Source organism: Ahaetulla prasina, chromosome 13 (assembly GCF_028640845.1).
Source record: "Ahaetulla prasina isolate Xishuangbanna chromosome 13, ASM2864084v1, whole genome shotgun sequence".
NCBI lineage: Eukaryota > Metazoa > Chordata > Lepidosauria > Squamata > Colubridae > Ahaetulla > Ahaetulla prasina.
In genome coordinates this window covers 20,922,320-20,947,482 of record NC_080551.1, presented here as the reverse complement: position 1 = coordinate 20,947,482, position 25,163 = coordinate 20,922,320, and the positions used below count along the sequence as shown (strand labels likewise).

At 44.5% G+C, this 25,163-nt stretch overlaps 1 protein-coding gene across 5 annotated transcripts in view; it reads right to left on the bottom strand.

The window, feature by feature from the left end:
* The window catches only part of PARP6 (poly(ADP-ribose) polymerase family member 6), a 32,578-nt gene extending 10,181 nt beyond the window's left edge, over positions 1–22,397 (bottom strand). For 2 of the 5 annotated variants that reach the window (XR_009152006.1, XM_058156230.1), the window contains exons 1-14: positions 22,157–22,396; positions 18,472–18,549; positions 17,945–18,039; positions 16,467–16,527; positions 15,136–15,226; positions 12,745–12,811; positions 11,236–11,385; positions 9,660–9,837; positions 7,719–7,772; positions 5,856–5,951; positions 4,216–4,308; positions 2,648–2,773; positions 1,673–1,738; positions 1,201–1,268 (exon numbers count right to left, since the gene is read on the bottom strand). Coding sequence is in view for 1 of the 5 variants with exons in the window: in XM_058156230.1 (XP_058012213.1) it covers positions 1,201–1,268; positions 1,673–1,738; positions 2,648–2,773; positions 4,216–4,308; positions 5,856–5,951; positions 7,719–7,772; positions 9,660–9,837; positions 11,236–11,385; positions 12,745–12,811; positions 15,136–15,226; positions 16,467–16,527; positions 17,945–18,039; positions 18,472–18,549; positions 22,157–22,159 (1,226 nt within the window). In the remaining 4 variants the exon portion in view is untranslated. Of the gene's footprint in view, positions 1–1,200; positions 1,269–1,672; positions 1,739–2,647; positions 2,774–4,215; positions 4,309–5,855; positions 5,952–7,718; positions 7,773–9,659; positions 9,838–11,235; positions 11,386–12,744; positions 12,812–15,135; positions 15,227–16,466; positions 16,528–17,944; positions 18,040–18,471; positions 18,550–22,156 lie in introns of all 5 variants that reach the window. The other 3 variants (XR_009152008.1, XR_009152009.1, XR_009152007.1) reach the window with 3 other exon arrangements.
* Between the last annotated feature and the right edge of the window lie 2,766 nt (positions 22,398–25,163).

Below are 25,163 nucleotides of genomic sequence, written 5' to 3'. Positions count from 1 at the left end.
GACAATTCAGAGTAGGTGGACCCTCGCTTCCGGAGATCTGAGAGGCACGCCAGCAGAAGGAAGGGTGGGGCAGGCCTGGATAAATGCTGAGTCATGGAGCCACACCCCACAGCCTATATAAAGGACCTGCTTTTGGCATTCCAACCTTGAGTCAAGCAAAGTCTTATCTAGTTTGCTGATATCGGACCCTATCGCTGAAGTCACAACTTGGACTCCTGCCTGCCCTGATAAACCTCAAAGGCACTTGGAAAGCTGCAGAGGCTTCGTTGCCAAGTTTGTTATGGACTTCCTTGACTCGTTCGTCGGAGTGGGGGTGGGACACGACAGTGGGTCTTAAAGGGGCCGTAGCTGCCCGCCCCTGGTCTAGTGGGAGACGTTTCAATATGGAGGTGCTTAAGGACTGCAACCACCGGGTCAACCCTGAAGTGAACCTGGCTGAGGCCATCTTGGAGGCTTCACGGTTGCCACACAACAGAGGGAGGGGGGCAGAGGTAGTGGGTCAGAACCAGTTCTGGAGAACCGGTTGCGAAAATTTTGAGTAGTTCAGAGAACCGGAAGTAAAAAATCCTGATTGGCCCCGCCCCCATTTATTCTCTGCCTCCCAAGTCCCAGCTGATCGGGAGGAAATGGGGATTTTATACATTATCCTTCCCCTGGAGTGGGGTGGGAATGGAGATTTTACAATATCCTTCCCCTGCCACACCCACCAGGCCATGCCATGCCCACAAAGCCTCGCCCACAGAACCAGTAGTAAAAAATTTTGAAACCCACCACTGGAGGGGGCAATAGCTAGATGGGGTCTTGTAGCCAAAACAATAAAAGTTTTCCTGTGGGACCCAAGGATGCTCTCATAGGTGGCTGGCCAGAGGAAGAGCGAAGTAACCAAGCAACCGACCAGCACCTTGATTGGACAGCGTGACCAGTGACTTGGGGGGGGGGACTCTTACTTTGAATTAAGTGAAAGCCGCGGAAACTTTCAGAGTCGGCTTTCACCAGTTGTGCCAATATGATGTATCCAATAAAACCATTCTTTGGGGGGAATTGCCTGCCTTGGAGTTTTACATTCTATGGGTGGCATTAATTGAAACACTGACACACCGCAGAGATAACTCCGCTTACTATCCCAAGCCCAAGCTCATGCCTTACTCTTACTTGGCTTCCCAGCAGCCTCTGCACCACAGTTATGATCTGCTTACTTACCACTGTAGGAGGGGATGGGCCAAAGGATCTAACTTGTCCATTTGCTTCTTGATCTCCAGGTAAGAACCCTAGGGGGAAAAAACGAAGGCAGCCAAATCAGAGGGATGCCATGGCTCCCTGCCGTCACTCTGAAGGAGCCTACGTACTGATTTCACAACTCTGCACAGGAATGCGTTATGTACAAACCTACATCGACACATACAGGGGGTTTGGTGTGCTCTAGTTCAGGGGTCTCCAACCTTGGCAACTTTTAAGACTTGTGGACTTCAACTCCCAGAGTTCCTCAGCCAGCAAAGCAAAGCAAAGCTGGCTGAGGAATTCTGGGAGTTGAAGTCCACAAGTCTTAAAAGTTGCCAAGGTTGGAGACCCCTGCTTTCCTTCGCACAACTTCTACGCATCCCACCAACATCAGAGCTCCATACTGACGAGAGATGGGCTTAATCTAAACCAGATATAAAGTGCAAATGCCTACTTGAGTCATTTCACGGATTGACATGACGCTGTCCAGGGCCTTCTGCAACCTCTCGTAATTCTTTTTCTATAGGTCAATGAAAGAGATACGGATCAAAAAACCACAAATAAAACACCCTTACGTTATTTGCCCATAGCAAGAAAGCTCTGAGTACCAAAGGTCACACGGATTCTGGTTCAACTGGTTGAACTGCTGATAGGCTACAAAGTTCCTGTTGCTGACCAGGGGCTCTCGGCAAGGATCCCAGGTCAATGCTTCTCATTGGTGACAGCGTTAAGATAGCAATAGCACTTAGACTTATATACTGCTTCACAGGGCTTTATAGCCCCCTCTAAGTAGTTTACAGAGTCATCCTATCGCCCCCAACAATCTGGATCATCATTTTACCCACTTTGGAAGGATGGAAGACTGAGTCAACCTTGAGCCTGGTGAGGCTTGAACTCCTGACTGTGGGCAGTTGGCCTGCAATACTGCATTCTAACCACTGGAAAGGAAGGGAGGGAGGGAGGGCACTATCAATAGCATTAAGACTTATATACTGCTTCACAGCCCTCTCTAAATGGTTGACAGAGTCAGCCAATTGCCCCCAACAATCTGGGTCCTCATTTTACCCACCTCGGAAGGATGGAAAGATGAGTCAACCTTGAACCTGGTGAGACTGCCAAATTAAGTAGCCTGCAGTGCTGCACTCTAATCACCACACCCGATATGTGGACTTCAACTCCTAGAATTCCCCAGCCAGCATGGGTGGGGAATTCTGGGAGTTGAAATCCAGCCATCTGTGATTTCAATTTTAGGAATCGGTCCACTCATCTTAAAACTGCCAAAGTCAGGAGACGCTGCTCCGGCTAAAAAATAAAGCAACAAGCAAGTGGCTTCTATAATGGAGACACTGGATTCATTAGTGCGAATGTTATTGGCGATTGTAAATCCCATCGCAGGTAAGAAGGCTGTCTGCCCAAGAATCGCACCAACCTTGGGGTTGAAGGCAAGGGTCTTGGGGTCACTGGGATCCACAACAGATGGGTAAGGCTCAAAGATGATACTCTTGCGTGGGGATTCCAAAGCTGCCCGGCACATGGCCACCAGCAGATCGACTACCTGAAGGAAAGCAGAAACGGAGGAAAGACTGGGATGGGCTCATCTCCATTATAACATCTCTCCTATTCTGACATTGTCAATTGATAGCCCAGATTGTGAGCTGCGCAGTGTCATTTGTTGAGAGGAGGGAGGGAGGGAGGGAGGGAGGGAGGGAGGGAGGAGGGAGGAGGAGGAAGGAAGGAAGGAAGGAAGGAAGGAAGGAAGGAAGGAAGGAAGGAAGGAGAGAAAGAGAAAGAAAGAAAGAGAAGGAAGGAAAAAAGAAAGGGAGAGAGAGAGAAAAAAAGAAAGAAATAAGGAAGAAAGAAAGGAAGGAAGGAAGGAAGGAAGGAAGGAAGGGAGGAAGGGAGGAAGGGAGGGAGAGAAAGAAAGAAAGAAATCTAATATTTAATTTCCATCATAGATAGATACAGATGATAGAGAGATAGATAGATGATAGACAGACAGATAGATAGATATAGATAATGATAGATAGATAGATAGATAGATAGATAGATAGATAGATAGATAGATAGATAGATAGAGCCAATCTGATATTTCATTTCCATCCTGATAAGGAAGAATTATACAGAAAGTTCAGGGACGCCAGTGTGGAAATGACTATGTATCAGAATCACACCCTGAATTTTCTTCCCTACTCTACCAGGAGTGAACTTTTTCACGGTCTCTTTCATTCCTCTTTCTATTCTACACACCACATGCATATTTGGGGAAACTACATTTAAAATCGAACTTCCGGAGTCGCTGTCGCACTTTTGGGTGGGTGGAGACAGCCTGTGTCTCCCAGCTGAAGCCTTCCAGATGTGCTGAGTGAGGCCTTCATGAGAGATGAGGTCTCAGGGAACTTGAGGGTGCCAAATAAATAAGCACAAATAAAAGAGTTCCATTAAAGGTTCTACAAAGTGACACTTGATGGGGAACGCAAGAATTAGCCCAGGTTCTTCTGCCCAAGTTCTAACCCCATACTGTATATGCTTCCAAGGGTGGAATTGAAAAATTTCAGCAAGCAATTCGCTGCCCGGTTGCGGGGTGGGCATCGCCATGGGGGCGTGGCCTACTCAGCCTTCTGCACCATGGAGGGGGTGCTCGGGGGCATTTTCACCCTCCCCAGGCTCCGGAGGCTTTCCTGGAGCCTCCAGGAGGACAAAAATGGCCTCCCACAGGCACCTCCCTCCAGAGGCTGGAAACAGACCCGTTTCCAGACTTCCGGTAGGCCCATTTTTACACCTTCGCAGAGCCTCCACATGAACCCTGCACTTACCTGGCCTCAAAAACGGGCCGCATGGAGACCCCTGGGAGGGGCAGAGAAGGGTGGATGGGGTCAGCCAGTCCTTGGAACAACCAGTTCGGTGAACCAGATTAAAATTAACATCCGGTTCGACCAAACCAGCTGAATCCCACCCCTGTATGCTTCCCTTCTGGTTTGGCATTCCAACTCTTTGTACCTCTGCTCCTGTGGCCACCTCCTCCGCAGCACCAGACATCACACCCAAGGTGTAGAAAGAGAAGACACAGAGCTCTCGTGTGCACACAGCTGGCTGAAAACAAAAGACACACCACTAGTGAGAAAGGACCCCAAAGCCAAGCTGAAGAAGCTCCTGGGATGAGAAGCGAAACGTCTCCAAAGGAAAAAAACAGGTAGTCCTTGAGTTATGACCGCAGTGGAACCCAATATTTCTGTGGCTAAGTGAGACATTTGTTAAGTGAGCCTTGCCCCCTTTTTACGACTTTTCTTGCCACAGGCGTTAAGTGAATCACTGCTATGGTTAAGTTAGGAACACGGTTGTTAAGCGATTCTGGCGTCTCCATTGACTTTGCTGGTCAGAAGGTTGCCAAAAAATGGGGACCGTCATATATATATATAGCGAGGTTTCTGAGGTTTTCGCGGGTGTTTGTATGTAGGTCTTTGGTTATTCGGGTTTTCTCCCGCGTAAAATTGGAAGTGTCTTGGCGACATTTCGACGAAGTCTCATTCGTCATCTTCAGGCTTCAGCTTCGTGCTTCTGGGAGATATATATATATATATATATATATATTTGTTTTCTGAGGTTTTCACGGGTGTTTGTATATAGGTCTTTGGTTGTTCGGGTTTTCTCCCGCGTAAAATTGGAAGTGTCTTGGCGACATTTCGTGAAGTCTCATTCGTCATCTTCAGGCTTCAACCGTGCTTCTGGGAGATATATATATATATATATATATATTTGTTTTCTGAGGTTTTCACGGGTGTTTGTATATAGGTCTTTGGTTGTTCGGGTTTTCTCCCGCGTAAAATTGGAAGTGTCTTGGCGACATTTCGACGGTCTCATTTGTCATCTTCAGGCTTCGTGCTGAAGCCTGAAGATGACGAATGAGACTTCGTCGAAATGTCGCCAAGACACTTCCAATTTTACGCGGAGAAAATCCGAATAACAAAGACTTACAATTATATATATATATATATATATATATATATATATATATATATATATATATATATATATATATATATATATATATATATATATATATACATGAATGAACCAATGGCCAAGCATCCGAATTTTGATTGCGTGTGACTGTGGGGATGCTTCAATGGCCTTGAGAGAAATGGCCGTAAGTCACTTTTTTTCCTCTGCCGTTGTAACTCTGAACAGTCACTAAATCAATGGTTGTAAATTGAGGACTAACATGCTTTACCATTTTGTGCTCCATTAAACGTGGGAATATTTCTAGTTCTTCCGTTCTCTGTTTAAACAAGACCATCAAGGCTTCCTGGCCACCAACAGGCCATCCCTCAAAGGGTCAAGTGAAAGAGCCCTAGTTACTCCTCATCTGTGTTTTCCCATAAGGGTGCTGGAAATATTCCTGGCGGTTCCTTCCCGGTCATTTATGCCGACAGAAGGCAGTCAAGTCAGTGAAATCAAGAGAAAGCACGCCCACGCTAACAACGGCCGAACAACCTGACGTACATAAACAGGGAGCAAACCCGCCGCCCGCCGGCACGGATGATATAATCTAGTTGGGTAATGAAACGTCGGCAAGCCCACAACCAAGCACAGAAAGCACCTCCACAGAGAAACCCATGTTTATTAACAAGGTGCGGTACCTTCAGCATGGACCCGTTCTGGAAGACATGCTGTTCGTCACATACCACACAGTACTCATTCAAAGTAGGAATCCTCTGCTCTGCGTATTTCATAATCTGAGAGAGAGACAGAGAGAGAGAGAGAGAGAGAGAGAGAGAGAGAGAGAGAGAGAGAGAGAGAGAGACCACAGCGAAGTCAGTAAACCCAACTTCCCCTAGGCCTGGGGAAGACAGCAGAAGAGTGGAGCCTCAGCTTGGAGAAAGTTCAGAGCCGATCCTTTCCCATTAGTGGATCTCAAAGCAGATTTGGGGAAGCATTGCCAGACCACTCAAATCAACCTCACCTCAGAAGCAAAGCCCTTAAGAGCCATGGTGGCGCAGTGGTTAGAGTGTGTTACTGCAGGCTAATTCTGCTGCCTGCCGGCTGCCTGCAATTTGGCAGTTCGATTCTCACCAGGCTCAAGGTCGATTCAGCCTTCCATCCTTCCGAGGTGGGTAAAATGAAGACCCAGATTGTTGGGGGTAAGAGGCTGACTCTGTAAACCGCTTAAGAGAGGGCTGGAAAGCACTGTAAAGTGATATATAAGTCTAAGTGCTATTGCTATCTATCTATCTTCCTTCCTTTCTTCCCGCCCAGTGCTTAGAATGCAGCATTGCAAATTCTGCCCACAGCAAGCAGTTCGATCCTGACCGGCTCAAGTTGGACTCAGCCTTCTTCCAAGGTAGGTAAAATGAGGACCCAGATTTTGGGGGGCAATAGGCTGACTCTGTAAACCGCTTAGAGAGGGCTGTGGAGCACTGTGAATACAAGTCTAAGTGCTATCAGTTTAGAGCTCTGATAAGAACAAACACAGCTGCAGAGGAAGAAGGGAGTACGGGAAGGAAAGGCGACCATGTCTAACCCTGCCCCTTTTGGATCCATCAAAAGCAGGTGCTTCCAGCCCATCAGCCTATGAGAATATGGCCCTCAAGGGACACCCCTCCCTTCAATTTAAATCCCACCGAACTATATACACCTATCTGTTGATCTGTCATAACTCATCAGAATTCCAGTTTCACTACAGATGCTGGAAATACAATCCCCAGGATTCTCAGACAAATCAAAACTTTGATGGACATTATGCGGTTTGTGGACCCACACACAAGGAAGGCAACGACTGTATTTTTGGGAGTATGAGATGCACCTTCCCCACCCCCCCAAAAAGAAGGTGAAAATTTGGGTGCGTCTTAATACACCGAATGTAACCTCACCCACCCACTGGCCCCCACCCGCTGGCCTCTGCATCCCAGCAATTTACCTCCTTGCAACAAACAGCAAACAGCCCATTTCAGCTTCAGCACAAACAGCTGATAGTTGGTTGGATCAGACCTTCCCACGCTCAGCTGTTTCAGGCTGCAGAGATTGCCATTGCCTATTGCCGCCTGCCTCTGTGGGCCTCCGCTGTTCGCTGCAAAGGAGGCAAATTGCTAGGAGGCAAAAAAAATTTTTTTTTCTTGTGCTAATCAGGCTGTGCTGAAACTGAAACAGGCTGTTTGCTGCAAGGAGGCAAATTGCTGGGAGGCAGAGGCAGATTTTTTTTTTTCTTGTTTTCCTCCCTAAAAAAAAAGTAGGTGCGTCTTATAGTTCGGAGCGTCTTATACTCTGAAAAATATGGTAGCCGTCAGCTTGCACACTTGTGCTAGCTGAGACACAGGGTTGTGTTTTGTTTTTTTCTTTTACTAGAATTCCTAAATTCTGCCCAGACAAAGAAGGTTGGGTTGGGTCAGTTGGGTCTTTAATTTCAATCAGACCAAAACCAAATTGGGTTTACTACGTGACAGGGGTGGGATATAACGCCGAGTGAAGTAGAATATGAAAGGGAAGGAGGATGCACAGATATTTACCTGGACGAGAAAGCCATATTCCAAGGTGGGGATGTTTTTGCAGTGGCCACCAACCTGTGGACAAAACACAAGGATAGAGACCACCGCATGGCTTGGCACCTGCTCACTCATCATCTGGAGGGCCCCTTCATCCAAAGCTCAGACTTGTAGTCATTCCAGGAAATCTCTTCAGGAAGGAACTCCGGGAATCTCAGCTGAGAACTCAGTAGCCTAGGTGAGCTCACTTATCTTTTTCTAGGTAGGGAAACCTGTGGCCTTCTATTAAGTGGAGATTACCATTCCCATAATCTGCAAGCATTGACCGTTCAGGTTGAAACTGGCACATCTGAAGGGGCAACGAGGTTCCTATCACTACAAATGTGCCAAGGGAAAAAAAAACTGCTTGCTTATCCCCACGGGGTGAAGAAGGAAAATTGTTCGACTTGTAGAAAGGAGCACTTCAAGAGGGTGTATCCAAAATGTGTTTTGCAAAGTTCTGGATATGTCAAACTAACACCCTTAAAACTAACCCCCTAAATGGGAGGTGCACTGTTGACATTTGTCTGAAATGGTGTAGGGTTTCCTGCCTAAGCAGGGGGTTGGACTAGAAGACCTCCAAGGTCCCTTCCAACTCTGTTATTCTAAATATATGACTGGGCAGCTTAATGCCAAGGAACCAACTTTACACCAAAAAGTCCTTTTAGAATTTTTTCCCAGTTAAACCCTTCGTGGAGCAGCTGATGGGAAGACGTCCCAGCCATAAATTAGATGGACTAATTAAGATATATCAACTATGGCATTTGCTTTGCTTTCCTTAGACAGCCAACCAAATCTGTCTTCCTACATATTGGGGATGTGAACATGGAAAAAGGGATGCTACCCAAATCCCTAGGCAGAGTTTAAAAAAAGAAAAACAGGCAATTTCCAGCCAGATTCCAGCAATTGGTAGCTAAAAGAGACTAAAAGTCTCTGTGAAACTCCAGAACAAAAAATCCAAATAAAACTGTTAAAAGTAAACTACAGTCGTAGCAATTACTGCATGGTTCTTTTTCTAGATTCCAGGTAATCCATCTTTTTAGAACGTGAGTGATGGGCTTTTTAAATTTTGCTCTTTACCCAAAAATTTTTAAAGAAATAATCCTCGGCTCCCAATAAATTAACACGGCAGTAGAACCTCAACATTCTGCTCAAGGTGCTAATGTTGAAAATGAAGGTAAAGGTAAAGGTTTCCCTCGCACATATGTGCTAGTCGTTCCCAACTCTAGGGGGCATTGCTCATCTCCGTTTCAAAGCCAAAGAACTAGCGGTGTCCAAAGACGTCTCCGTGGTCATGTGGCCGGCATGACTCAACGCCAAAGGCGCACGGAACGCTGTTACCTTCCCACCAAAGGTGGTCCCTATTTTTTCTACTTGCATTTTTTACCTGCTTTCGAACTTCTAGGTTGGCAGAAGCTGCGACAAGGAATGGGAGCTCATCCCCGTTACACGGCAGCACTAGGGATTCAAACCGCAGAACTGCCGAGCTTTCGATCGACAAGCTCAGCGTCTTAGCCACTGAGCCACCGCATCCCATGAAACTGCAGGATGTTTCCCAATGGGGTAGTTTAGTAGAGAGAAGCCTTCACATGTTTTTTTTTTTCCACCTGCAACCCAAAGCCTTTAACCCAGGTCTCTGCTAAGTAGCCATATCAAATAGGTTTTTTAAGGGTTGTTTTTAGTTTTGTATTGTTGTTTTCTTTCTGTATTTTATTCTTGGCTGTACACCGCCCTGAGTCCTTCGAGAGAAGGGCGGTCTATAAATAAAAATATTCTATTCTATTCTATTCTATTCTATTCTGCTCCAGGAGTCTGCCGACGATCATCCCTTTCAATTCTAATTTCTCCAAAGGAGAGAGGCACAACCCGAAAAAAAGGAACTGTACCCAACCAGCCCGAAGGGACAAGGGCAGAGAGGGAACCCACCAGGATGTTGAATGGGACGACACCTGCCTGGGTGCTGGGAGGGTAGCCAAAAACTTCCACCTTAGAATTCTTCATCGTGCAGGAGATCGAGCGGTTCATCAGGCGGTTGACCCGTAGATCTGGCACGCCAAGTTTGCCCTTGAGCATGGAGTCCTGGATGACAGGGAAACTGGGAGACCTGTAGAGCCCAAAGAGATGTGCATCAGTTGAGGGATGGCAACTGGAAAAGGAGAATCATGAGAACTTTTCCTGGGTAGGCCTGGGTTTCAATGCTAGGGGGCCAACAACTGTGGTTGGGCGTTTTGGCTTCCATGCATTTCCAGGTCCAGTCTCCCTTAGGAAGAAAGGACAGAAGAAAGCAACCCAACCGCTTTCCACATTCAGTGGAGGCTGTTTTGACCTAGGCTTCTCCAACCATGAAGCAGACTCCTTGTCCTGACAAAAACCCCTTTTATTTAATTTATAGTGAATTCCTCTCAGGCAAAGTCTTTCCTCTCTCCCACAATCTTTCAAGGGGGTTCACAATTACTGACCTTTATCAGGCCTGGAGAGTGGCCAGGACGATGTCTTTCAGACGCTGCAATACTTGGCAAGAATGTACTAATTGTCTCCTGAAAACTCCACTCCCCTTTCTCTCCTCTTTTATTCCCTCTGGGAGGGGCCTTTCATCGTCCACCTGTGGCCTTACTCCCAAGTTGACCCTTGTTCTTTAGCTGTTCCCGTCGTCTGGCAACTCTGTGCATGCGCACACTGGGAACAGGCTCCAGCTGTTCCTCTGCCTCACTGATGTCTGACTCCAAAGGCAGCTGATAACTGTCAGAAAACCGGAACGAACCGGTAGCAACCCACCACTAGTTCTGACCTAGGTTCCCTTAAAATGCAGGAAGCAGGAATTGGTCCTGGCAACACATCTTTTATTTACACAACTGTGAATTACTTTCATTCACAGTCAGCAAGGTTTGTCCAAACAGTTTTTCAAAGGAATATTTATGAACACAACCTTATCTCGCTTGGCAAGTTGCCATGTAACTTGTTTCCAAACGCAGAGTAAGGCAAAACTTGGCACAGAGTCTTTTAGAGTCACGAACAGAACTTTCCACTCTTGAAACTACCGAACTGTTTCCTGACAAGTTCGCTCCTCTTTTGTTTCCTACGGGAGGGGCCAACCATCTCCAAGGTGTGGCTTTACTCCCGAATTGACCCTGCTTTCTGAGTTGTTCTTGTCTTCTGGCAGCTCTGCGCATGCGCACATTGGGAACAGGCTCCAGCTGTTCTTCTGCCTCACTGCTGTCTATCTCCCTCTCTGCCTCTCACGCAGAGTCCTCATCCGAGTTTTCCCCAGTCCCCAGGACTGGCCCATGTTCCTCCCCAACCTCCTCACTGTCCAAATCTGCTGCCAGCTCTGCTGACCGCTCGCAAGCCACAACAGAGGCTTCCAACCACCTCCATGCCGCCTTGGGAAGAGAGGACAACCCTACTTCCGACCATCTTTCAACCACCCTCCATTTCCAATGGAGGCTTCCAACCACCCCCACAACCCTTCTTAGGAAGAGAGCAGAGAAGAGAGCAGCCCTACTTGGGAATGGGTGAAAAGATGCTGAGACCGGCCCGGAATTTTTTGATTGTGCCACTGGCTTTGAACCAGCTGTGCCGCTTTTCTTGCTGGGTCTTGAGGAAGTCGTTGCTGAGGTGTTTCCATTGCTGGGATGTGAACATGCCCAGGATTCTGTGAAGATGATTGACAAGGATTAGATAGAACAAGACGGTAGAGAACACACCAGAAGGCATACTCGGGGGGGGGTTTCCCCATCCCCCGCTTTCAGAATCGATGAATAAGAAGAGAAAGACCTCGGGGCTTCGTCCTCCCCATCACTATGTCTCCAGGCACACAAAAGACACAAAGCCAAGAACATTTCCTATGCCACCTAGCCCTGCTGTTTGTCACACCCTGGTCCTAGCTGAACGGGCGTCTTTCCAAAAATAAATCAGTTCCATTGCTAGACAGGTAAATTTAAGAGGACTAGCGATGAAAGTGACTTTGGAGATTCTCAGTCATCCGGGTCAGGGGTCTCTAACCTTGGCCACTTTAATGTGGGCGGACTTCAACTCCCAGAATTCCCCAGCCAGCTTTGCCGGCTGGGGGATTCTGGGCGTTGAAGTCCACCCACCTTAAAGTGGCCAAGGTTGGAGACCCCTGATCCAGGTCATGGTTCTCCCAAAAGTGCTTTTTTTCAGGAGGCAACTGGACTTTCTGGTTTTTTTTTTCTTTAAAGACATTTCGTTCCATCTCCAAGAAGCTTCTTCAGCTCAGAAGAAGCAGCTTCTTGGATAAGAAGCGAAATGTCTTCAAAGAAAAACCAGAAAGTCCAGCTGCCTCCTGAAAAAAACAGCACCTTTGGGCCTCGCGATGAAATGGATTTCTTTGCAGAAAGTTGCTCGTTCAGAGAAGACCAGGGTGTGACAAACTACTTTGGGAATAGGTGCAGGGGTGGGCTTCAAAAATTTTAGCAAGGGGTTCTCTGCGTGGTGCTGGGTGGACGTGGCCATGATGGGCGTGGCCCAGTTGGCTTCCTGCACCAAGGCCGGGGGAGGGGGCATTTTTGCCCTCCACTGGCTCCGAAAGCTTTCCTTGAGCCTCCGGGAGGGCAAAAACGGCCTCCCCAGGTTCTGGAGGTTCTCTGGAGGCCCAAACTTCTGGTATCCCTCTTTTTTGTCCTCCCTGAGCCTCCATGCGCACCCTGCACTTACCTGCATCCAAAATGGGCCGCATGGGGACTCCTGGGAGGGGCAAAGTGGGGAGGGTGGAGCCAGCCAGGAGTGGGATTTGGGCGTTCTCCGAACTGCACAGATTCTTAGCTAGAGGTTCTCCCGAACCCCTGCGAACCCCCAGCAGCCCACCCCTGGATAGGTGGCAGCACAGGAATGTTCTTGGCTTTCTGCCTTTTGTGTACTTAGGCATTTTGAGGCAGGAGAGGGACTTGGTTTTTCCTTAGCAAGAAATAATCCCTCGGTCCTGCACTCAAGAGGCCTTAGGAACGGGTTGCTCTATTTCAAAGAGGATTCAAAGGACCAACCCCTGACTCACTTCTTCAACTGTAGGCCCAGTCCAAACCCTTCCTTGTTGGATGGTTGGAAAACCTCGATGGACGGTTCTGGAGAACAAAGCCAGAGTAAATGGTTAGCATTTGAACAAGGAGTCTAGTGTGAACCCCCACCCCCAGTAACCTTGATGGGAATGTTCTTTCTGCACCAACTCAGAAAGCTCAAACTGCCCAAGAAGCTGTTACAGAGGAATGATTGAGTCTGTCATCTGCACCTCTGTAACTGTCTGGTTTGGTTCTGCAACCCAACAAGACAGACACAGACTTCAGAGGATCATTAGAACTGCAGAAAAAACAATGGCTACCAACCTGCCTTCCATTGAAGACCTGCATGAGTCAAAAAGAGGGCTGTGAAAATATCTACACACCCCTCACACCCTGGACATAAATTGTTTCAACTTCTGCCCTCAAAACAATGTTATAGAGCACTGTACACCAGAACAGCTAGATACAAGAACAGTTTTTTCCCAAATGCCATCACTCTGCTTAACAACTAATTCCCACCACACTGTCAAAATATTTACTAAGACTGTATTACTATCATTCTTCTCTTCCTTACTAGTATCTATCTCTTCCCACTTATGACTATAAACATGTTGCCTGTATCTTTCCATTTATATTGTTTTTACTTGTTTCATAGTACAATTTGATAGCTTATTAGTAACCTTGACTATCACTAAGTGTTTTATCTTTTTACTCATGATGAATGTATTTTGTTCTCCTTATGTACAGTGAGCGCTTAGGCACCAAAGACAAATTCCTTGTGTGTCCAATCACACTTGGCCAATAAACTCCTCTTCTCTTCTCTTCTCTTTTCTTCTCTTCTCTTCTCTTTTCTTCTCCTCTCCTCTCTTCTCTTCTCTTCTCTGTAGAAGGGAGACTAGAACCCCTTCCCCTCTCTGACACACACTAGTGTTTCCTGGTATGTAATAAAAGAAAAGCCTTTTAATAAGGATGGGGGAGGTTTTTTTCCCCCTCTGCTCGTAAGAGCAACTGAAAGAAAGCATCTGATGTGGGTCTCGGGGTCCGAAGGTAGATTAGCAGAGTTCTCTTTCTAGGAGTTGAAAAAAAGGGCAGAACTTAAGCCACCAGCCCCCCCCCACCGCACCCCCAAAGTGTATTGCCATCCCAAGGATTGCAAATGAGAGGCTGAGCCCCCAGGTTTAGCGTTAAGGGGACACTTCAGGGGTTTCTTACACCGAGGAGCCAGCAATCAAAAATTTAGCGTTGCGTGTCGGCAGGAGCCAAAAGAAGCTGATGCAATGTGACAGCAGAAAAGCTGTACAAAACAAAAGGTCTATCATTTATTTATTCACTAGCTCGTTCACCCACCTCGCTGTGGCAACTTTCAAGCTGCCCAACCGCATTTCGGCTCAAAAAGCCAACAGCATCAAATAACAATTGGTGTATACGGGTAGTCCTTGACATACGACCACAATTTAGAATAGGATAGAATAACAGAGTTGGAAGGGACCTTGGAGGTCTTCTAGTCCAACCCCCTGCTTAGGCAGGAAACCCTGCACCACTTCAGACAAATGGTTATCCAACCTCTTCTTAAAAACTTCCAGTGTTGGAGCACTCACAACTTCTGGAGGCAAGTTGTTCCACTGATTAATTGTTCTAACATTCAGGAATTTTGTCCTTAGTTCTAAGTTGCTTCTCTCCTCGATGAGCTTCCATCCATTGCTTTTTGTCCTGCCCTCAGGTGCTTTGGAGAATAGCTTGACTCCCTCTTCTTTGTGGCAGCCCCGAGATACTGGAAGACTGCTATCATGTCTTCCTAGTCCTTCTTTTCATCAAACTAGACATACCCAGTTCCTGCATCTGTTCTTTATGTTTTAGCCTCCAGTCCCCTAATCCTCTTTCTTGCTCTTCTCTGCACTCTTTCTAGACATCATTTTTACATCGTGGCCTCGACATCTTTTTTACATCGTGGCGACCAAAACTGAATGCAGCATTTCAAGCGTGGCCTTTGAGCCCAACTTGTCCTTGAGCGAGACCAATCGCTAAGCGGCCTGTTTTTCGTGCTACAGTTTGTTAAATGCAGTCATTCAATTAGCAACACGGTTGTTCAGTGGATCTGCCCTTCCTCCATTGACTTGTCTTGTCCAAAGGAGAATCACATGACACCGGGATATTTTTTTTCCCCTGCTGTTGTAACTTTGGAAAGTTACTGAACGAACGGTTGTTAAGTCGAGGGCGACTTGAAATGGCAACTTAAGGATTGGATAGGCATTCCTCAAGTTTCAAGACACGTCAGATACTAAACGGCTAAGGTTTGACGGTGCCCGTAATTTTGACCAAAAGGTCAACAAGGAAAAAAACGAGATTCTTTAATCCTCCTTCTGTATCTCATCAAGAGGCACATTACTCACCGGGGCCATCCAGATACTGGGAAAGGGAGAACCGCAGTCGGAGAACGATGGGTTCGGTCCGTAGGACCTTCCAGGCGGTGGCAACCTCTTCCTGCAATGCGAAAGGGTGGGAGAGGGATTTTCCTCATTTTTTTTTTAATTTACATTTATATCCCGCCCTTCTCCGAAGACTCAGGGCGGCTTACAGTGTATAAGGCAATAGTCTCATTCTATTTGTATATTTACAAAGTCAACTTATTGCCCCCCCCAACAATCTGGGTCCTCATTTTACCTACCTTATAAAGGATGGAAGGCTGAGTCAACCTCGGGCCGGGCTTGAACCTGCAGTAATTGCAGGCTGCTGTGTTCTAATAACAGGCTTCTAACAGCCTGAGCTATTACGGCCCCTTTACCAGTTTTGATGAGAGACAGAGCAATTCCAGACCAAGCACGCTAGGTGTTTTTCTGGGCAAAAAATTGGCAAGTTTCAGCAGTGCTAGATCAGGGTCTCTGAGGAGCCATTGCAAAGATTACATGCCAACGGGAGAGTACATTTGCAGCTCAGGGTTGAATTGTGGAGTCCTGAGGGGGTCTCCCTGAGCTTGGCTGTTTTGTTGAAAGACGTTTCATTACTCAAGTAGGTAACCTCATCAGGGCTAGTAGGGAGTGGGGTCTTTGGAGGAGGATTGTGGGGCCCTGGGGGTCTCCCTGAGCTTGGCAGGTTTCTTGCAGACGTTTCATTACCCAAGTAGGTAACCTCATCAGTACTAGAAAGGAGTGGGGTCTTCAAAATTGGGTAATGAACTGTCTGCAAGGGGGTGGGGGAATGAGCTCAGAGAGCACCAAGGGCTCCACAGACTACTTGCTACATACTGAGCCTCTGTGGCTCAGACTGCTAAGACAGTCTGTTATTAACACAGCTGCTTGCAATTACTGCAGGTTCAAGCCCCACCAGGCCCAAGGTTGACTCAGCCTTCCATCCTTTATAAGGTAGGTAAAATGAGGACCCAGATTGTTGGGGGGGCAATAAGTTGACTTTGTATATAATATACAAATGGATGAAGACTATTGCTTGACATAGTGTAAGCCGCCCTGAGTCTTCGGAGAAGGGCGGGATATAAATGCAAATAAAAAAATAAAAAACTGCCCACTTCTGATTTCAGGAACTATGTTAGTCCATCTCAGCTTTGTTTCATGCTTGCATGGGGAACAACAAGAATGTCATTCTCTCCTCATGACTAAATAATACCAACCAGGGGAGGAAAGAAACCCACAAAGGGGCAACCAGGCAGCCCTTTGCTAACCTCCATCCCTTCAGCGCAAGAGAGGCGCTAGTGTGGCCTGCGACTTACATCTAGGAAACCGATGTTGATATGCAGGTCGATGTCCACATCATCGATGGTCCCATATTCCCTACAGGGGAAAAGAGGAGGTTAGGAAAAAGCCTGTGTTTCTCCCGTGTTGATTTATGGCTTAAGATGATTAGCCAGGAAAGATTATGGAAAAGAGAGTTAAGTTGTAATCACAGAATAAGTGGTAAAATTTTCTGCCAATAACTGCAAGGTATTCTAGCCGTTCCGAGGCTACCTCTCTTCAGTGGCTGAACAATCCATAACTACAGCACAGGTGGCCAGATTCTGTGCAGCAGCACTGGGGATTCGTCGCAATGGGGATCCCACCATAGCGATGTTATATAACAATTGTGGCAAACTGCTTTGCACTGCTTAGTCATTTCCCTTTTAGCGTTGGACCTACAACGGCCCACAGAGTTTAGGGCAGAGGTTTTCAAACTTGGCAGCTTTAAGACTTGCGGACTTCAACTTCCATAATTCTGAATTCTTGAAGTCCACAAGTCTTAAAGCTGCCAAGTTTGAAGACCTCTGCTTTAAGGATTGCAACTCTTGTATAGTCAGACCGTGTATAACTGACACTGGTTTTTATTATAGATTTTAATTGTTATTTATTATTTTATACTAGAATTTTTTAAGTGTACTGTATATATACCGAGTGCTTTTATTTGTTCTGGTCTAAGACTGTAATAATAAATTGTATAGTATTGGTAAATTTATAATTGTTCCTGTAACTGCTGTAAAAACTAAGGGAGGGGAGGGAAAAGGGAAGGGAAAAGGGGAAGGCAAGGCAAGGCAAAGCAAGAAGGGAAGGGAAGGGAAGGGAAGGGAAGGGCAGGGCAGGGCAGGGCAGGGCAGGGCAGGGCAGGGCAGGGAAGGGAAGGGAAGGGAAGGGAAGGGAAGGGAAGGGAAGGGAAGGGAAGGGAAGGGAAGGGAAGGGAGAAAGGGAAATACACCTTTTAGGACCATTTTTCCCCACAGCTCCAGCACAGACTGAAAGCTCCAGTCCATCCAGTTTTTGCTCTTTCCCAGCTCTGCTGGCCTCATCCCACTCCCCTCGGCTTTGATACGCTTCACTAAAAATCCTCCCTGGTTTATTTCTCTGACCTTAACATTTCTGCTGCTGCTGCTATCTAATAATTGCTGCTTCTGCTTCAGAAGGCAACAAAAGAAGCAACTTGTCCTCAGGGCACAAACAGCTCTCAAATACACACAAACACACACACACACCAAGACACACACATAGAGAGAAAGAGAGAGAGAACATTGTCCTGGAAATCACCTGACAGAGATTTTATTCCTTCTCCAAGGAACTATATTTAGACGGGAAACGATACAGTTCCTCTCCATTGCACGGATTTAAACTTAGCTTTGCCCTAAACCAGCACATGCATGTTCTCCGACGCTCCAACCTCAAAGCAAGTCTTGTTTTGTCTCGTCTTGTTTAAAAGGCAGCGGCCCGGCCGCAGTACAGGACTTACCGGACCGAGACGGAATTCTCGCTGTAGAGTTCCTTCACGGCTTCAATGTCCACATCCAGTTGAGGATGTCGATATAGGTCGGCGGCACAGGTTCCCTGCAGAATGACAGAGAAAACCGTCATGGAGTTGTATCCAGAGACATTGGTAGGTTCGCACGTTACGCTAGCTGTAGTTTGGCGGATGAGCCGCGATGCTTGGTACACACGGCGGGCTAAGCCAAAATTTCATTTAGTCTAAACTGTCCAGACCAAAGGTGCCAAGTCCTTAGACATTTAATCGTGATTAGACTTCAGTATGAAACGATAACATTATATCTAAGTTATTCCAAGTCGGAGCATTTGAAAAACAGAGGGCTCTGCACTGGAGATCCCATAATCCAGGCGGGATATACAGAACGGTTGTTATTTTATTTGAGTGAGTGCGGTTGTATGCTGTCCCAATGTTTCTAGGAAATCCTACTCACTCCCACCTTAAGTAAGCCACCACAACTCATCATCTTGACCCTTCAGAGGTCACAGGGGCCTGACCTGTACTCCATATAAAAATTCCTCGGACTCATTTTCTCCATCAGAATCATCATCGGTCCAGTACTGGCCTTTGATGTCCTAAAAAGATAAGAAATGTATCTGAGATTCAGACCTGGAAAATCAACATGTTCACCCCCACACCCCGCTAAAATCACAGTACTGCACTTCATCTTTGGGTTTTTTTCAGGTTTTTCAACAACAAAAATATTGTTATTCCTCAGCAATGAAGTTAACACTCATGTTAAATTATCTTAAATCTGCATGTAAAATATAAATTGGCATATTTTCCAGTTTTCCCCCATCGCTCTTCTACTTTCCTTCCTGTTTGTTCTTCCATCTGTGGAATCAGAAATTACATATTCCTCAGCGAAAAACTGCCAACTGCCTTCCTCTGGTTACAAACCATTAATGAGGAATCACCATCATTAGCCACTATGACTATGCCCTGAGCTGACTCATACACAAATACACACACACGTATAAAAATATAATTTTATTTGTATATAATTTATAAATGAGATAATTGTTTATAATAAAGTACTAATCGATTTATAAATAGTGCAATTCATACACACGCAGTTAAATAAACAAAAAGGGCTGGAAATAACAACAACAACAAAACATTAGTAATAATAATATAATCCCATGGGACTTTCAGATCCAAAAGAGACAAACATTTGGCCCACAACACACCTGACATCACTATTATGGAAAAGAAAAAAAGTCTGGTTCATTAATATTGCAATACCAGGCAAAGAGAAACGGCTAGAAATAAATAACAAAAGATCATGATTTGCAAATTGAAGCTGAGCAATTATGGAGGAAGAAATAAATGGTTGTACCAATAGCCATAAGAGCCCTTGGAGCCATACCCAAAGGGCTGCCTAGATATGTGGAAAGTGTGAACTTGAATTCAATATTCAAGTTCAATGAATATTCTAACCTTGCAAAAGCCACCTTACTCAGAATTGCCTACAGCTCTTAGGACTTTGGTTAGGATTTAAACTGTTAAATTTTTTACCAGTCCCAGACTGTGAATCGAATTGAAGATTAGATCTTATGTAACAATAATAGTTACAAACTGAAGTTGAACAACTACCGTATGGAGGAAGAAATCAATGGCTGGATCAATAGTAATAGGAGCCCTTGGAGCAATACCCAAATAGATAGATATGTGGAAATTTTGAATTTATCAGACCTGAATATCCTGAGTTTGCAAAAAACTACCTTACTCAGAACTGCCTATGTACTCAGATGCTACCTTAACAGCTCTTAGGACCTGGTTAGGACTTAAAGTTTATACCAGCCCCAGACTGTGAATTGAATATTAAATGTTGTTGTTATTGTTGGCATTATCTCTTTTATTCATTAAACATGAAACTCAGTCAATTGAACATTTAAAAATGTATCACAAATATCATTGATTGACGCTGGTGGGTGATACGGCTTGCTGCCAGCATCCTGGGTATCAACCAAGTATTTTCTTAAAATATTATTGTTGATATTGTTATTATTATTAACCTATATATTGTTATTTTATTACCCAAATTATTTATTGTTGTTATTGTTGTTATTATACTTTATTCGCACCTATTTATTCAAGCGGGACTGGCTTAAAAGTTTTATTAAATTTTAATTTGGGGCTATTTATGAATTTTAGGGTTTTAAATTGTTTTAAATTTCAGCCATCTCTGTAATATGCTCGGTTTTAGTTTTGTTTTAATGTGTATATTGTGGGTTTTTATTATCTGGCTGTACACCGCCCTGAGTCCTTCGGGAGAAGGGCGGTATAAAAATCTAATAAAATAAATAAAAATAAAATAAATTCATGAAACATGAAACTCAGTCAACTGAATTTGTTGAATTTGAAGTTGTTGTTGCTGTTATCTCTTTTATTCATTAAACATGAAACTCAGTCAACTGAATATTTTAAAATGTATCACAAATATCATTGACTGACGCTTGGTGGTTGATACGGGTTGCTGCCAGCATCCTAGGTATCGACCAAGTATCTTTTTAAAATGTTATTGTTGATATTATTACTATTATTAACATAGGTGTATTGTTGTTGTTGTTGTTATTACCCAGATTATTTGTTGTTGTTGAACGTATCTTTTCTTCTATGTACACTGAGAGCATATGCACCAAGACAAATTCCTTGTGTGTCCAACCACACTTGGCCAATAAAAATTCTATTAAAAAAAAATTCTATTATTGCTATTATACTTTATTCATTAAACACGAAACTCAGTCAACTGAACATTCGAAAAGGCATCACAAATACCATTGACTGGTGCTGACGGTTGATACGGGCTGCTGCCAGCGTCCTAGGTATCAACCAAGGACCTTCTTAAGATGTACGAAGATTATTATAATTAAGATTATAATTAAGATTACGTCAAATACCTGACCTTCGGACCTTTCGCCGCGAATTGAAAACATATTTGTTTATTCGCGCGGGGCTAGCTTAAAACGTTTTTAAACTGTTTTAGCTTTTAAATTTTAAATTCTATTTATATTTTAAATTGGGGTTTTTTAGATTTTAATTATTTTAATTTTTTCGGCCAATTGTGTAATAAGTGTCTTAATTTAGTTTTTTAATATTGTATATTGTGTATGTTTTTTAGCCTGGCTGTACACCGCCCTGAGTCCTTCGGGAGAAGGGCGGTCTAGAAATTCAATAAATAATAATAATAATAATAAAGATTGTTATTGTTGTTTACCCAGATGCCATCCCTGGGGGTGGGGGCTGTTTAAAGTCATCTTCCTTTAAATTCCACCCTCCAGGGACACAAAGGGTCTCCTTTTGCAGGGATTTTCTTAAATTGTCTAGATTTCGAATTTTAAATTTTATTTAAGTCTTAAATTGGGGTTTTTAGATTTTTAACCATTTTAATTTTCGGCCACACTGTACAATAAGTTTTTTAATTTACTTTTAATTGTGCATTGTTTCTTTTTTACCTTGGCTGTACACCGCCCTGAGTCCTTCGGGAGAAGGGCGGTCTATAAATCTAATAAAATAATAATAATAATAATAATAATAATAATAATAATAATAATAATAATAATAATAATAATAATAATAATTTTAACCCCCACCTCCCCAGCTCTTAGGTGGGTTTGAACCCCAGGATGGTGGCAGAAACCGCTCTCCTGGGAAAAACTTTCTACTATTGACCTCACCCCATTCCTAAGAGGACCATAAGGGGCGTGCATAAGCGCACAAACGTGCCTACCGTTCCTGTCCTATTGTTTTTCTTTTCTTCTTCCTATATATGTTTATATACTATATAATCTTTTTGTATGATGTTGTGACAAAATAAATAAATAAAATAAATAAATAAAATAGGGCCTGCGAGGGGGGTCCTAAGAGAAACAGCCTGAGAAAATAATACCAGGACAAGGGGCAGTCTCCCCCCCCCACACACACACACACACCCCAGAGGGGGCGATCAAACCTGGGCTGCAATGCTCGCCATGGGCACTAGAGGGCAGCAAAGACAAGGCGGGCACGGCCCCCTAGCGGAATCTCGGGGTTCTGCAGGCCCAGAATCGCCCTCCCAGAGGGGTCCCCATTCCTCCCTCCCTCCCTCCCTCCCCAGGGCCCAACCCGGGTGGGAGGGGTGGGAGCACCCGAGCGCCCCTCCCCGGCGCCGCCCCTTCCCCTCCGCCTGCCGCCGCTCACCATTTGCCTGGAGGGTTCAGAGGCGCTGCTTTCTGCTCAGGGCCGGGCCTCGCCCCTCCATGCCACCCTCCGCCAGCCTGCGAGCTGCCGGACGGGCATCCGGGCCGGGCGACGGGAGAGGGGAGGAGGCCTCGGGGTCAGGCCGGGCGGCCGATTCCTCCGTCGCCCCGGCAACCAAGGCTCCGTCCGCGAGGAAGCGGCAGCGGCGGCGGCGGCGCGGCGGCGGTGACGTCAGCGCTTCCTCATTGGTCCGGAGAAACTCCGCCTCCTGGAAGTGGTGGGGGGGGAAGAGAGAGAAAGAGAAAGGGGGAAGCCAGGAGAGCGTTGGGGGGCTGGCTGGCTGCCGGGGCGCATGGGAGTTGTAGTCCCATCTCATCTGGAGCGGGCCCTGAATTCTCTCCTTCCTTTCCCTGCGTTGGCCGTTCAGAATTAACCTTGGGCTTTCTTGTTATAAAGGAGGGAGGGATGGTGAGATGGATGGAGATGAGCTAGACAATTGGAAAGAGAGAGAGAGGATAAGATACAAGTAGGTAGGTAGGTAGGATAGATAGATAGATAGATGTATAGGTATAGGTATAGGTATAGGTATAGGTATAGGTATAGAAATAGATAGATAGATAGATAGATAGATAGATAGATAGATAGATAGATAGATAGATAGATAGATAGATAGATAGATAGATAGATACGTAGGTAGGTATAGAAATAAATAGATAGATGGATGGATGGATGGATGGATGGATGGATGGATGGATGGATGGATGGATGGATGGATGGATGGATAGGTATAGAGATAGATAGATAGATAGATAGATAGATAGATAGATAGATAGATAGATAGATAGATGGATGGATGGATGGATGGATGGATGGATGGATGGATAGGTATAGAGATAGATAGATAGATAGATAGATAGATAGATAGATAGATAGATAGATAGATAGATAGATAGATGATAGATAGATAGATGGATGGATGGATGGATGGATGGATGGATGGATGGATGGATAGGTATAGAGATAGATAGATAGATAGATAGATAGATAGATGATAGATAGATAGATAGATAGATAGATAGATAGATAGATAGATAGATAGATAGGTGGGCGGGCAGGGGCAGGGAAAGGGAGAGGGAGAGGGAGAGGGAGAGGACATGATTAGGTAGGTTGGTAGGTAGGTAGATAGTTAAGACGAGCAGGGAGAGAGGGACATGAAAAAGTAGGTAGATAGGCAGGCAGGCAGGGAGGGAACTAGAGATAGATAGATAGATAGAATAGAATAGAATAGAATAGAATAGAATAGAATAGAATAGAATAGAATAGAATAGAATTTTTATTGGCCAAGTGTGATTGGACACACAAGGAATTTGTCTTGGTGCATATGCTCTCAGTGTACATAAAAGAAAAGATACGTTCATCAAGGTACAACATTTACAACACAATTGATGATCAATATATCAATATAAATCATAAGGATTGCCAGCAACAAGTTATAGTCATACAGTCATAAGTGGAAAGAGATTGGTGATGGGAACTATGAGAAGATTAATAGTAGTGCAGACTTAATAAATAGTCTGACAGTGTTGAGGGAATTATTTGTTTAGCAGAGTGATGGCCTTCGGGAAAAAACTGTTCTTGTGTCTAGTTGTTCTGGTGTGCAGTGCTCTATAGCATCGTTTTGATAGATAGATAGATAGATAGATAGATAGATAGATAGATAGATAGATAGATAGATAGATAGATAGATAGATAGATACATACAGTGGTGGGATTCAGCCAGTTCGCACCACTTCGGGAGAACCGGTTGTTAACTTTCTGATCAGTTTGGCAAACTGGTTGTTGGAAGAAATCATTAGGGCAGAGAACCGGTTGTTAAATTACTTGAATCCCACCACTGGATGGATGGATGGATGGATGGATGGATGGATGGATGGATAGATAGATAGATAGATAGATAGATAGATAGATAGATAGATAGATAATAGACTGACAAACATGATAAGATATAGCTGGAGATAGAGAGGGAGAGAGATGATAAGATATAAATGGAGATAGAGAAGTGATAAGATATAGATGGAGAGATAGATAGATGATATAAATTGCTGGAGTGTAATAATAGATAATAGATTGATGATAGATTACTAGAGAGTGCAGCGGTAGATGATAAGTAGATGATATAGAGACTGAGATAAAGTTAACAGAAGAGGGAGTAAAAGTAATTAGAAGATGGAGGATGGAGAGAGTGGACTAAACAGGATAGATATTAGAGAGGAGCTAGACAGAAGAGAAAAGATTTATTCTTCTATCTTCTAAGTAGATAGAGTAGACATAAGATACATTGAGATAAAAACTAGGAAGAGAGAAAAAGAAAGAGATGAGAGGTATATACACGTTTTCACATATATTTCTAATCATATATTTCTGTTTGTTCTTTTATTTTCCCCCAAAGCAAGTTTCACACTATGAAATGACTTTGCTGCTGCTGCTGCTGTTTTTTGTTTTGTTTTGTTTTTTCAGAAAAGGAAGCCAGGTGTTAGGGTTTTTTTTCTTCCTACAATCTGAAAAGTTCCTTGTGGGAACAATCTCAGTAGACCACTGAAAGAAAAGTGTTAAAATATCTGTTTGAAAAGTCTGTTGCTGTTAAAAGGTTATAGGGATATTTCTGGTTTATTGTTAGTCTTTTCCCCATATCAACTGGTTTAGGTTATGTACAGCCCTTCTTTCCATAATGTAAAAGCTGTTTTTCTGTTTATTTTTTTTTTATCTTTTAGATTTATGATTTGTCTTGCATCCATTTTCAGAGCAAGGTTAATATTCTTTAAAAAAAAAAAAAAGTAAAACGGATACGGAGACAAAAGTGAAAGGAAAGCCTGGGGCACAGTGTTGGAGAATGAATTAAACCAATGTTTCTCAAACTTTTGCCAATTTTAAGCTACATGGACTTCATTTCCCAGAATTCTGGCTGGAGAATTCTGGGAAATGGAGTCCACACAGTCTTACAGTTGAG